At 35.7% G+C, this 13,195-nt stretch overlaps 1 protein-coding gene across 3 annotated transcripts in view; it reads left to right on the top strand.

The window, feature by feature from the left end:
- The window catches only part of NEK7 (NIMA related kinase 7), a 177,854-nt gene extending 170,387 nt beyond the window's left edge, over window positions 1-7,467 (top strand). For all 3 annotated transcript variants that reach the window (XM_074385080.1, XM_039466547.2, XM_074385081.1), the window contains one exon: window positions 4,464-7,467. In XM_074385080.1, the coding sequence (XP_074241181.1) occupies window positions 4,464-4,574 (111 nt within the window). In that variant the 3' untranslated portion in view covers window positions 4,575-7,467. The remainder of the gene's footprint in view (window positions 1-4,463) is intronic.
- Window positions 7,468-13,195: the final 5,728 nt, after the last annotated feature.

The following is a 13,195-nucleotide window of genomic DNA, read 5'->3' as shown; positions in this document are numbered from 1 at the left end:
CTCTAGATCTTGCAGTTTAATAAGAGAACACAGACACTTAGTGAATTACAATAAAGTATTCTAAAGACTTTAATACAAGTATGTGAAGGGTACACTGGAGGCCAAGTAGAATATAATAAGTTCCCTGTGGCAAATACAATGATGAGGAAGGACTCAGAGAAGAGATATGCAGTGAGGAGATCCGTGGGTAAGGCATGAGACAGGTGAGAGAGTTAGGGGTTCTGAGGGTTGTAAGATCCATGAATAAGGCATGAGACAGGTGAGAGAGTTAGGGGTTCTGAGGGTTGTAAGATCCATGAATAAGGCATGAGACAGGTGAGAGAGTTAGGGGTTCAGAGGGTTATGAGATCCATGGGTAAGGCATGAGACACCTGAGAGAGTTAGGGGTTTTGAGGTGGGTGTTATAAGAAGAGGAGCAGCGTAAACAAAGATGTAGGGGCATGAAGCAGTTTCAAGCACTGAACTACAAATGCTTTATTATGGTGAGAAAATAGGATGGGGTAGGGGAAGGGAGGTGGAGTTTGGGGCTAAATAGGAGCCTGGAAAGGGAAGCAGGACACTGATTTTTAGCAGCTCATATTTTACCATGCTAAAGGCCTTAGCTGTTCTAAGAGGCTTGGGGAGCCATTGAAATGCTTAAAGTATAATCAACTGGGTAGTTAGGCAGTGCTAGAGAGATTGGAAGAAAACCAGAGCAAAGCCATCAGTTGGAAGACTATTCCAAGAGAGTGGCCTTGGAGATGGTGTGGCAAGAGCAAGCACAAGGTTTAAGGAGCCGGGACCACCGGGACTGGTTGGTGACGGTCAGGCAGATGGGAAGGAAGTATGATGAGATGTCTGGTGTGAATTTCAAATTTTTGACTTAAGAAATTGGAGATACTGTTAGGAAGAACCAGTTAGGGGAGGAAAAAATACTAAGATTTCAGTTTTAAGCATGTTTAATGAGAATATTTATGTGCACCTTTACTCAGAAGGCAGTTGGAGGTATGGGAACAGAGCCTGCAAAGAAGTCTAGGCTGGAGACTGATATCTGTGTTCCTCAGCGTGTTGGTGGTTCTTGAAGGCATGGGAGGAAGCGCAGTTGTCGAAGATGAGAAGGAAGAGTGAAACGGGAAAAGAACGAAGGAAAGGACAATATTCAGGGCCTACCAACATTTGGTAGATTTTTCAGAGGCAGATCAACCTACAAAAGAAACTAGGAAGCAAACGTCAGGGAAGTTAAGGTCTAGGCCAGAACTGAATGATGTCAATCCAAAACGAGAGGACTGACCAGGATGAAAGGGATTGAACATGGTCTCAGTCAAATCAAACACAACCATGCTGGAGGGAGGGGGGGAGGAACTTGGAAGGACAGGAGCGTGTGCTTACGTTTCAGATGTGACACAGCATTTTAAGAAACAGGCTGTGTCCCTGGAAGGCAGAGACTAAACGTGTATGAAAGTGAAGATTACAGCCAGGTAATCAAAGAGGTTTGTATTGATTCACATCAAATAAATGTGAAAGTGACCCAGGAAGAGGGTTGTAGTTCTTGGAATGGAGAAGGATACTGTCAGCTGTGTGGGTATCCTCAGTGAATGAGGTGTAACAACTCACAGTTAAACAGGTTGTAGAAAAAGAGGAAAGTCCTCTGGGCAGCCACACTTAATCTTTTACCTCTGTCTCACAGATATCTCTTGAGATACCTATCATTTGTAGTTTATAATAGAATTATTTTTATGATTTCTTCACTTTCACATTTGTTTCTTTGTTCCGTTTATCTTGTGCTAGACTGTAAGCTGTTTAAGGGCCTGTGCTGTTTTTCATTATTGCTTTATCCTTACCACCTAACAAAGTGTCTGCTACATAATCCTCCATTGGAAACTGTTGAATTATCAATTGAATGAAAATGGAAAACAGGGGCAAAAAGAAAGAATGAAAGAGTCTGGTGGTTAGAAAGGAAAATGAGTCATTCTCTTCATTCTCATCCTGGACAGCAAGCCTTCCCTTGTGGATAGGTCCTTTCTTCGTCTTATCCTGTGCCATCAAATGCCACCAGCATAGTGTGCCTTCCAGAGTAGATCCTCTGGAAATATTGCTGGGGTGGATAAGTGGGAGCATTGCCAAAGCATATTTTAATTTTACTGGGTTTTCTTTCTTGTTATATTTTATTAATTTTTATTGTAACAAGTAACTGAAGAAAAGCTGTATTAACAGATTATTGGATTCATAAATACAGTGAAGTACGCATGTTGTGTATTTCACGTATCCGAGTTTATATGGTGATAGGTCTGTTGATTCTTCTGGGAAAGGAAACTCTTCATGACAAAATACACTTCGTATTTGGTGGAGGCTGAGCCAGTAAGTGGGATAGGAAAAGCAAACTCCGCAGTGCTTTGGCTCTGCTTACTGCCGGGTGCCTGAGAAAGGCCATCCTTAAAGGAGCGGTTCAGAAGCATCTGCCACCGACACTCCCCATCTGTGAACCTTATTCTTCGTCTTTCTCCCTTTCTGTTATTCCCAGTTCTTGCCTTTTTACTTTGGAGAACTGGAGAATCACTATCTTCTTCAACTAAACTTCCAACATTAATCTCTAACCTTGGTTTTTCCTCATGCCAGGAGAACTGAAGTCAGTCATTCATTCACAGCGTTGGAAATTCTACCCTATTTTGAATTATTATTATGCAGGAAAAGCAAGGTTTCTGAAGCAACTTGAAGGACGTGGCAGTGTTAGGAAGTCAAAAAATTATTACCGCATTTCTCTGCTCGCATTTTGGCTAAATGTAATGAATTCTTTGTACCATGGTTGTCTTTTCCTGCCATTCTTTCTGCTTGCTTCGTTTTTATCTCTAAAGAAAATATCTGACAGCCAGATGACCCATTAGAACACATTATCTTGGAAAATACATGTGATTATATAAGTGCTTTCCCCACTTTCTTCTCCATTGTGTATGACTGGATATATATATTTTTGTTTGTTTTTAACCTGGTAAAATGCCCATCTCTTTCTGTTTTAAATTTCTGTTTTAAGATCACCATGATAAAATGCCTTGTGTATTGCTATACCCCTTAAGGGTTTTTAATGCTGTTCTCTGCTCTTTTGCAAGGAATATACATTAAAATCTTCAGGCTCTCCCAGTGGGTGTAACATTACTGTGGAACATTGTTGAATATCCAGATGTAGCTAAAATGGAATCATTAAATTTCATTCTGCTGGAATCATACAGTTTAAGAAATTAGGACTAGAATAGCCCTATTTATAGGTCACCTAGTCCAGCCTCCCTATTAAATAGATGAGGAAATGAAGCTCCAAAGTCAGTGACCTACCCCAGGGCACAAGGCTACGAAGTGCCTTCAACAAGACTGGTTTCCATTTCACTGTGCTCCTTACCAAACTCTGACCCTCATCTGGCAGACTCCTTTACCCACCTCCTCCTTCAGGATGACATTTCTCACCGCCGTTAGCTTTCTCCATAGCACAAGCAACATACTCAGCCCATGCTTTTTATCACCACTTGTATTTACTCTGGTTGAAAGTCATTTTATGGTAGAAGTTGAGAACTCTGAGGAAACTGTGGTAATTTGAAAAAACTTACTAAGTGCTAATATCATGGCCAGAAAGAGTTAATGCAAATTTTCAAAATGTCAAAATTATTCCTAAAAACAGACCTACAAAAGAATCTGGTTTTTCCACTTAGTTTATTGTCTGTGGAAGGTCATATACAATGTTAAGATGACACATAGTTTTATAAACCGATAGAAATTAGAATTGAGAATAAAATCCTATATTCTTCTACCTGATGGCTCTAGTACCATACGTGAGGGTACTTTCTTAATTTGCTGAAATCTGCTTTTATTCTGTGGTACAAATAGAATAAAATAGTAAACTTCAACTCTCTCTCATCTATAAAGTGAGGACATTTTAATACTCCGCACACAGTTGAGGATTGGAATAATACTGTAACCTCCCTTGCTTATTTATTATAATTAAAGGAGTGTTTTTTCGCTAATATAAGACTTAACATAAAACTTTTAATGTATGTCTGTATAAAATGGTTTGTTATAAATGTATGTCTACTCTAATTGCCTTTTATTTAAACTTACAATTAAGTCTGTTGTAGTAGATTCTAGATCAAATATGTGGGTGTGTATTTACAGTTAACTTGGAGACTTACAAGGGTAGTCTTCAGTGACTGCTATCTTCTGACTGAAATCTGAAAAACTAAGAGTCCCATTTTAAAGCCTCTAAATGTAGAAAATACTTTTTGGTTGACATTAATACTGTCCATTCAATGCACTTTACAGAACATTTAACTGATTTTTAAATCATTGACAGCAGTCTTATATGTATTTCTCATACAATGAATGTTTAGTCAGAAAATGTACTTTCCTTATAAAATCTATAGCTATTCATAATTTGTTCTTTTCAGTGAGCTAACCAAAAAAAGTTGACTTATTCAGGTTTTATTGTTTTTCTTTCTTCGCAGCTACGACAGTTAGTTAATATGTGCATCAACCCAGATCCAGAGAAGCGACCAGACGTCACCTATGTTTATGACGTAGCAAAGAGGATGCATGCCTGCACTGCAAGCAGCTAAACATGCAATATCATGAAGAGTGTAACCAAAGTAATTTAAAGTATTTTGTGCAAGTCATACCTCCCCGTTTATGTCTGGTGTTAAGATTAATATTTCAGAGCTAGCATGCTTTGAATCCTTAACCAGTTTTCATATAAGCTTCATTTTGTACCAGTCACCTAAATCACCTCCTTGCAACACCCAAATGACTTTGGAATAATTGAATTGCATGTTAGGAAAGAAAATGAAACATGATGGTTTTGAATGGCTAAAGGTTTTCAGAATTACTTAGAGTTTTCTGCTGATAAATTGTGTTCAGATAGACTTATCAGTGCCAAATATTGAAGGTGCAGCTTGGCACAAGTCAGGGTAGACTCAGACCTGAGAAAAAGTCTCTGAACATGTGACTTGTTTCTTTTTTAGTAATTTATGGACATTAAGGCGGACCTACAATTGTGAACTTTTGTCATGATTTTGCTTTTGAACGTTTGAAGTACTAGTTTTAGTTCTTAGAGTAGTTTTCAAATATAATTCTTATGATAACTGTAGACATAAACTATTTGAGAAACATTTAAAACTCTTAGCTTATACATTCAAAATGCAACTATTAAATGTGAAAAGATTTGGGGACAAAATGAGTCAGACACTGAAGAGTTTTTTGTTTTGTTTAATTATTTTTGATATTATCTTTGCATTGAAATGGTATAAATGAATCCATTTAAAAAGTGGTTAAGGATTTGTTTGGCTGTTGTGATAATCATTTTTAAAGTTGCACATTGCCCAAGGCTTTCTTTGTGTGTTTTTAATTATTGTTTGTACATTTGAAAAATACTCTTTGAATAACCTTGCAGTACTATATTTCAATTTCTTTATAAATTTAAGTACATTTTAACTCATAATTGTACACTATAGTATAAGCCTAAGTTTTTATTCATAGGTATTATTGAAGTTCTGATTGGTCCCCTTCAGAAATGTTTTTATATTATTCTTCAAGTTACTTTCTTATTTATATTGTATGTGCATTTTATCCATGATTGTTTCATACTTTCTGAGAGCCTAATGCTCTTTTAAAACATATTTGGTATACCAACACTTTTGCCGGATTGAAAACATTTTTTTAAACTTTTTAGAATTTGGGCCACCCTGTGTGCATGTGTTTGGTTTTGTTGAAGAGGAAGAGAGGATGTGTGTTGTACTGTACCTGTGAATGTTGATACAGTTTCAATTTATTTGACAAGGTTGTAGTTCTATAATATGTATAATAAAATGAAAACTGGCTGTTACTACAGCCGGAATTGTCACGAGATTAACATTTCTATTGAGAAGCTTTTGAGCTAAGTACCGTATTTGTTCACGAAGATGACTGAGATGGTAACACTTCCCGTGGCTTAAGGAAATGGGCGGAGTTCAGTAAATGCCTTTGTGCAGATGTGCCTTCCTTGAATGCTTTCATTTTAGTGGCGACCAGCTCCTCACAGAATTGTGAAGCCCAAAGGCCAAGAGGCAGTCACTGTTAAAGGACTCCATTACCACCATACAACCTTAGGATGAATTATCCTGCCAACGTGAAAACCTCATGTTCAAAGAACACTTCCCTTTAGCCGACGTAACTGCTGGTTTTGTTTTCCATATGTGTTTTTCTTACACTCATTTGAATGCTTTCAAGTTATTTGTAAACTTAAAAAATGTATAAAGGGCAAGAAGTGTAAACTCCTGTTTTTTGAAATCTCATCGGTTATATATGGTTTCTGAAGGGTAATTTTATTTTGGAATGGGTAAAGGAAATGTGTTTGTTTGTTTGTTTGTTTTTCCTGGGGGCTAGATACATTGTTTTTTTCACACTCTAATGACTTCTAACATTTATACTGAGCATCCATAGATATATTCCTAAAAGTATGAGAAGAATTCTTCCTGTTGACCATTAATGTCATGTTCATTTTAATGTAATGTAATTGACATGAAATGTTCTCTGGTTGGAACAGATACTCACTTTTTTTCTTTCAGAATATATGGATCTAAAATTCATTAGCATGACCCCTCAAAGTGACTTTTAAGTAAAGATTTAAACTTTTCTTCTCAGTGAATCTATCTGCTAGAAGGAAATAGCTGGGAAGAATTTAATGATCAGGGAAATCCATTATTTCTATATGTGGAAACTTTTTGCTTCGAATATTATGTCTTTTTAATCTAAATGGTCATATTTTTCCCCAAAGAAACCACTGTGTAAAAATCAAATTTTAATTTTGAATGGGATAATTTCAAAGAATTACGAAGATGATTTGAAGCTCTCATTTATATAGTCACCTATAAAATGTTCTTTGTATGTGTTCTTAAGTATATTGATTAAGTTAAACATTTGAATTGATTTGAGGAGCAGTAAAATGAAAGGTGTATGGATTCTAAGCCTTATTTAGACATTGGTACCAGTTACTCCGGTGAAAATATGGAGTAACTTTGTTTTGCATGGTAAGGTTTAGGAATGGTGGATGAAGGGTATCTCTATATAAATAAAGTGCTCAACGATGTGCAATGATTGTAAGTTTAGTAAGATATTACAGCCATTTCATGAATGCTTTACCATTCTACAAAGTATCTATTACAAAACACCTTTCTTGTATCCATGTACTTCAGGTGTCGCTGTTAACATTTACTATGATATTTATTTTAACCAAAATGTTATTCACATTAAATGTTTATTCTTTAAAATGAATGTATTATGTTTATAACCCACGAATGCATACTTACCCTGTGCCTCATATTTCAATAGTACTGTAATATGGACATCTTTTTTGTGAAATACTTTTATTTTGTTATGCTTTAGATATACATACAAAAAGATTCTGTTATTAGTTTGAAAATTGTACAATATCCTAATATAAACAAAAATATAAAAATAAAAATGAATACAGTAAAATGTTTGGGTATCTGTGATTTTTTTTCCCCTAAGGTCTTCCATTATTTATTTTACTTCATACTTGATCTATAGAAACAGGCCTTACACATTTTCATAACTTTGCCATTTTGCAGAAGCTTAAGAGTTGGAATAGACAAGGTTGGTAACAGAGATTACACCAATTCTACAAAGCGGTTTTATCAATGTGCATTAAACTAAGGCATATCTTCACGTTCTCTTCTCTTCAAGACATCATTTTCTGGCTTTGAATGAGAGAAGTTTTCTAAAAGGTTAAAAAAAAAAAAAGTACTGCTTTGAATCTTAAGAGCATGAGAGTCCAATCTTTTGGATTCTCTGAAAGAAGAATTGGCTTGGGCCACACATAAAATATGCTAAGACTAACAATAGCCAATGAGCTAAAGAAAAAAAAATCACAAAAGAAAATTCATAATGTTTCTTAAAAGTTTACTAATTTGTATCGGGCTTCATTCAAAGCCCTTCTGGGCCGCATGTGGCTCAGGGACTGTGGGTTGGACAAGCTTGCTGCGAGTCTGAAATTTATGTGACAAATTCAATTCCTGTCATTGCAATGGGCTGCTAAGAATGTTACAGATGGTTTATATTGAGTGCTCCCTTCACATAATAAGTGAAAGTTACTACTATACCTGAAAACTTGAGTCTAAAAGACCTTAGTTGGATGGAACCTGCTGGACTGTAGAGTGAGTGGATGTACCTTACACATCAGAATTTTATTCCAAATAGATCATCATGAAGAATGGCTCATTTTGTAAGAATTTTAGCCATAAGACAGTGTTTGGGGCTAGTTATAAATTTTTATTTTAAAAAAGTATACTTGGTTTTAGCCATGTATGTTTAAATGTAGTAATTGGTACAGCTGTAAGTACCATTAAATTGATGCAATTACTCTTTAAAATCAGAAGGATGACGTTATTAACAAAGACAACTGCAGTGAATCCCTTGAGTCACTAAAAGTCTTCCATGAAGTTGTGTTATTTTTAATTACATGTGAATTTCTAGAAAATTGATTAACAGACAAATATGTGAATATAAAGTTTATATTTAAATTGAGACATTTATTTGAGGGAGTTTTCTTTCTGGTCCTACATACCAATTTCAATGTTCACTTGGGTACCTAAATCTATCTTTAAACCTAGAAAAGAAAAAGTTGAAGGACACTTTAAAGTTAGGATTTGCAAGCGGGGGGTTTGAGTACATTATTTTTACTGCAAGTGTTACAGTGCACAGGAAGTCATGTTTTCACTCCTTATTCAAAGCGAAATCCTCCATATTAATTATTTAATTGCTCCAATCCTCACTTTCTCACATATATTATAGGGATATCATTTCCTAACTCTACAGGATCATTGTAATGCATTTTATAATGACTAAATGCAATGCTGGATATTCTCTTCTACCCTTGTGTAGTTAAGAGCTACAGTTATCAAGCACTAATAGTGATAAATGTCACTCTTAATACACAAGTATGAAAGAGAAGATGTGTGTTACTTCTCTTGCTATACTTCCATCCACTTTTGCCTTGTTCTCTCTCCATTAGTCCCACCGGCCTAGTTTTTCAAAGGCCCCAAGCTCTTTCTCACCTTAGGAACAGTGTAGCTTAAATGGCTTTTCCCCTTTTGCTAGCAAAAAAATCCAACTAATCTTTCAAAGCTGACTTTAAATGCCCTTTTTGAGGAGCCACCCAGACGACGGTCTGTACTTTTCCGTTCATTGCTTACCTCAACTGTAGCCACATGATTGCTTGCGTGATTCTTTAATTTCAGTCTTCCTGATAGATAAATGCTAGAACGACAAGTACTTCCTGCATTGTTCACTATGGTGTTTGACATTTAATAATGCAGTGCCTGGTTTGTCGTCCTGAATTTATTTGCTGAATTAATAGATGAGCATTACAATGCTGTAAGCATAAGCTGAGCATCACAAGAGTGTTGAACATAGATGCAAAACATCAAAAAATCAGGAAAGACGGCAGAGAAGGAGGTAAGACATGTAAAAGCAAAGACGCTAAAGCAAAAGAAGATTTTGAAGTTATCATTGCCATGTGTTGCAAAGAAATTGAAAGTGATAAGGACTGAGATGAGGCCCCTGGGCTTAATGAAAAACACATCATCATGTCTTCAGAGCACCACGTCAGGAGACTTGAGTGGGAAACGCTTGGGTACAAGTAGGAATTATGGCATACGGAGAAAAATCAGATGATAATCTGAATTGGCAGCAGATCTTTTTTTAAGATAAATGGGGGAGGGATGGGGGGTGGGGAGGTGGGAAGAGATAGCATGGGGAGAAATGACAGATACAGGTGAGGGGAAGGAAGGCAGGAAACCCCACTACCATGTGTGTACCTATGCAACAATCTTGCATGTCCTTCACATGTACCCCAAAACCTAAAATGCAATAAAAATAAATTAATTAATTAAAAAAAAAAAGATAAAGTGATTGGGACAGTTTAAAAGTTAGGAGAATTAGCAGAAGGAGAAGAAACTGAAGATTGCAGAGAGGGAGTGCAAAAGGTGGTAAAGAATGGATCCACAGAAAGGATTGGTCTATTAACCACAGTCACCGAGGAACCTGTGTGCTAGATCCACGTGTACAATCTTAGCACAGTGCTTCTGTTTTTATGGACTTAAAATCAACTCGGGAAGAAACCTGCAACAGAAATGTGAATGCATAAATGCGAATTTTGATGAGTGCTATGAAGAGAGACTGAGAAAGTGACATTTAAATCAAGATGCCTGAAAGGACTCAGCCAAAGAACACAGAAGGGGAAGATCATGCCAGGCAGAAAGCCTGTGAAGATCTTGGGGTGAGCGGTAGCTCTGCTATCTCAGGTGCAGAGGAAGATGAAAGTGGGTGAGCAGGGGGTGGAGTCACGCAGGGTGGAGGTGAACTTTTCCTCGATACTTGAAATAGTAATTTAAATGGGGGGAATCATAATAAATCATGATAAAATTATAAAATGCTTAGAAAACTTGATCGAGAAAGATGTAAGACTTCTATGAATAAAATAAAATCTTGTTGAAGGACACAAAGCAACTCCTGAACAAATAACGAAGAGGTTGTGTTCTCGAATGGGAACATTCATATAAGTATCAAGCACTGTGTCGTAGTATTGCAGTATCCAAGTCCCACTTTTTTTTTGGAACCAGATAAAATGTTAAAGTTCATATGGAAAAATATATAACCAAGAATAGTGAAGAACATTTTTAAAAGCAAAAATAGACTAAACTTACCAGATATGAAAACTTACCATAAAAATACTTTCATTAAAATAGTATGGAATTGGCAAGGAATATAGGTAGGTAGAAGGGTGGGGTTAAAAAAGGTCAAACATACACCCAAGTATTATCCAATCTTACGTAAAAGAGAGGACTCTATGGGGAAAACTTCTATTTGTGTTTTATTAAAAGGTACTGGCACAACTCTTCACTGAAAGAAAAAAAAAAAAAGAGCCCTAACACTATAGAAAGATAAATACCAAATGAATTAATGATGTAATTTCTTTTAAAAAGTAGAAATTATTAGGAGAAAAGTTAGAAGGCATAACCTTGGAAGTGAGTGACCTATATAAAGTAGACAGAAAACTTGAGAAAAAAAAATTGAATAAATGGCAATGAATAAGCAAAATCAAAATACAAAGGATAAACTGGGAACCACTTATAAGTAAATAATCTCAAATTGATAAGTGAAATAAGTAAAAAGGCAAGCAAATAGAAAAAAGGAACAAAAAATTTAAGTGGACAATTCACAGTGGAAGAACATCAATAATCAATACCAGAAGAAATCAGTCAATAAACATGAACAGTGCTGTCTTCTGGTGTTGGAGAAGATGAAGGAAATGCACTCTTTTGATTGTTGTTGGCGGTGTGAATTGTGAATAAAAAGTAATCTAGCATTATGTGTCAAATACACATATTCACTTTGACATAGGAATCTGGAGAATCTGTTCTACAGAAACAAAAGCAGCAGTTTATAAAGATTCTCTATTTCTCTATATTTCCACAAAGATTGTTATTGCAGCATAGCATACAGTGGAAAAAGAACTGGAAGAGAACCCTGAATGTCTGTGAATAACAAGTCATTGGTTGAATAAATTATTTTATACCCCTGTTGTTAATAAAAAGATGCCTTTGGTTTTCTATCTTTTCCTTAAGTCTATGATGCTTCTATTCCCTAGTAATATGAGTTCCAAGCTAATATTATGGTGGTTCCATTTTAAAAAACAAACTCAAGCATGTTTATGTTTGAATATGTTCATATTAACATATAGGAAGGCGAGGATGGACTCAAATTAAGCTGCTAACATGAATCATCTTAAGAGGACAGATGACAAAGAATGTGGCCAATATAGTTATGTTCTGCCTTATACATGTTTGTAATTATTTTTGTTCAGTATGGAACATGGATGTTTTTTCCTAATTAAAATAAATATTGGCTGGATACAGTGGCTCAGATTTATAATCCCAGACATTGGGAGTCAAGGCAGGAGGATGACTTGAGGCCAGGAATTTGAAACCAGCCTGGGCAACATAGCAAGACGCTGTCTTTTTATAAAACATATATATTTTTTTTTTTTTCAAATGGCTGAGCATGGTGGTGCAGCCTAGCTATGCAGAAGGATCATGTGAGCCCAAGAGTTCCAGGCTGAGTGAGCTATGATCACACCACTGCACTCCAGCCTGGGGACAGAGTGAGACCCCAATTCTAAAATAATCGTAAGAAAAAGAAAATAACTCATTTTTTCAGTTGAGTCCATGCCTTTAAACATTTAATTTGGAAATATTTACAAACTTAACAGAAAAATTTCAAAACTAGCATAAAGCTCTCCCATGAATATTTTATCCGGGTTCCTAAGTGTTAATATTTTGTCATTTTTGCTTTGTCATTGTCTCTTCCTATCTACGTTTTTTCTGAGCCAACTGAGCAAGTTCCAACATGATGTCCCCAAGTATTTTAGTATTTATTTCCTAAAAGACCAAGACCGTCTTTTACATAACTACAATGCAACCATAATAATCAGGAAATAACATCGATTCAATATTTTTTAACCTACACATTATGTTCAGATTTCACCAACTGCTCTTTATAGCAAAAATCTTTTTTTCTTTGTTTTTCATCCAGAATTTAGCCAAGCCTCATATGCTACATTTAGTTGTCATATGTCTCTAGTCACCTTCAATCTATAACAATTTCTCAGTCTACTTTTATACTTTACATGACGTTGACATTTTTTAAAATTATAATCCAGTTTTCTAGAATGTCCTTTGATCTGGGTTTGTCTGGTATTTTCTCATGATTAGATTCTGGAAGGAATATCGCTGAAGCAATGTTGAGTTTATCTCAGTGCAACCTATTGTGAAGAAAGAATGCCAATTTGTCTGTTACTGCTGGTGTAAACTTTGATCACTTGGTAAATTAGTGATCTTAACTATGATGTTACTGTTTGTTTCTTTGGAATTAGTAGTACGTAGTGGTTAGATACCTTGAGAATATATAAATATTTTGCTTCTCAATAAGCATAGTTTTAAATAGTTCTAAATAGTTTTAACATCTATTGATCATTATTGCCTGTTTTAAGTATTACTCTGTGATGGTTGCCAAATGGTGACACCAACATAGACATGCCCTCTATATTTCTTGGCTAGCATTCTATTAAACTTTCTCTTTTCCTCTGATTTACGTTTTATTCCTTTATTACTTATATCAGTGTAGA

The sequence above is a fragment of the Saimiri boliviensis genome, chromosome 14 (genome assembly GCF_048565385.1).
Source record: "Saimiri boliviensis isolate mSaiBol1 chromosome 14, mSaiBol1.pri, whole genome shotgun sequence".
Taxonomy (NCBI): Eukaryota; Metazoa; Chordata; class Mammalia; order Primates; family Cebidae; genus Saimiri; species Saimiri boliviensis.
Note: the sequence above shows the minus strand (reverse complement) of the source record. Positions and strands in the feature narration are given on the sequence as shown.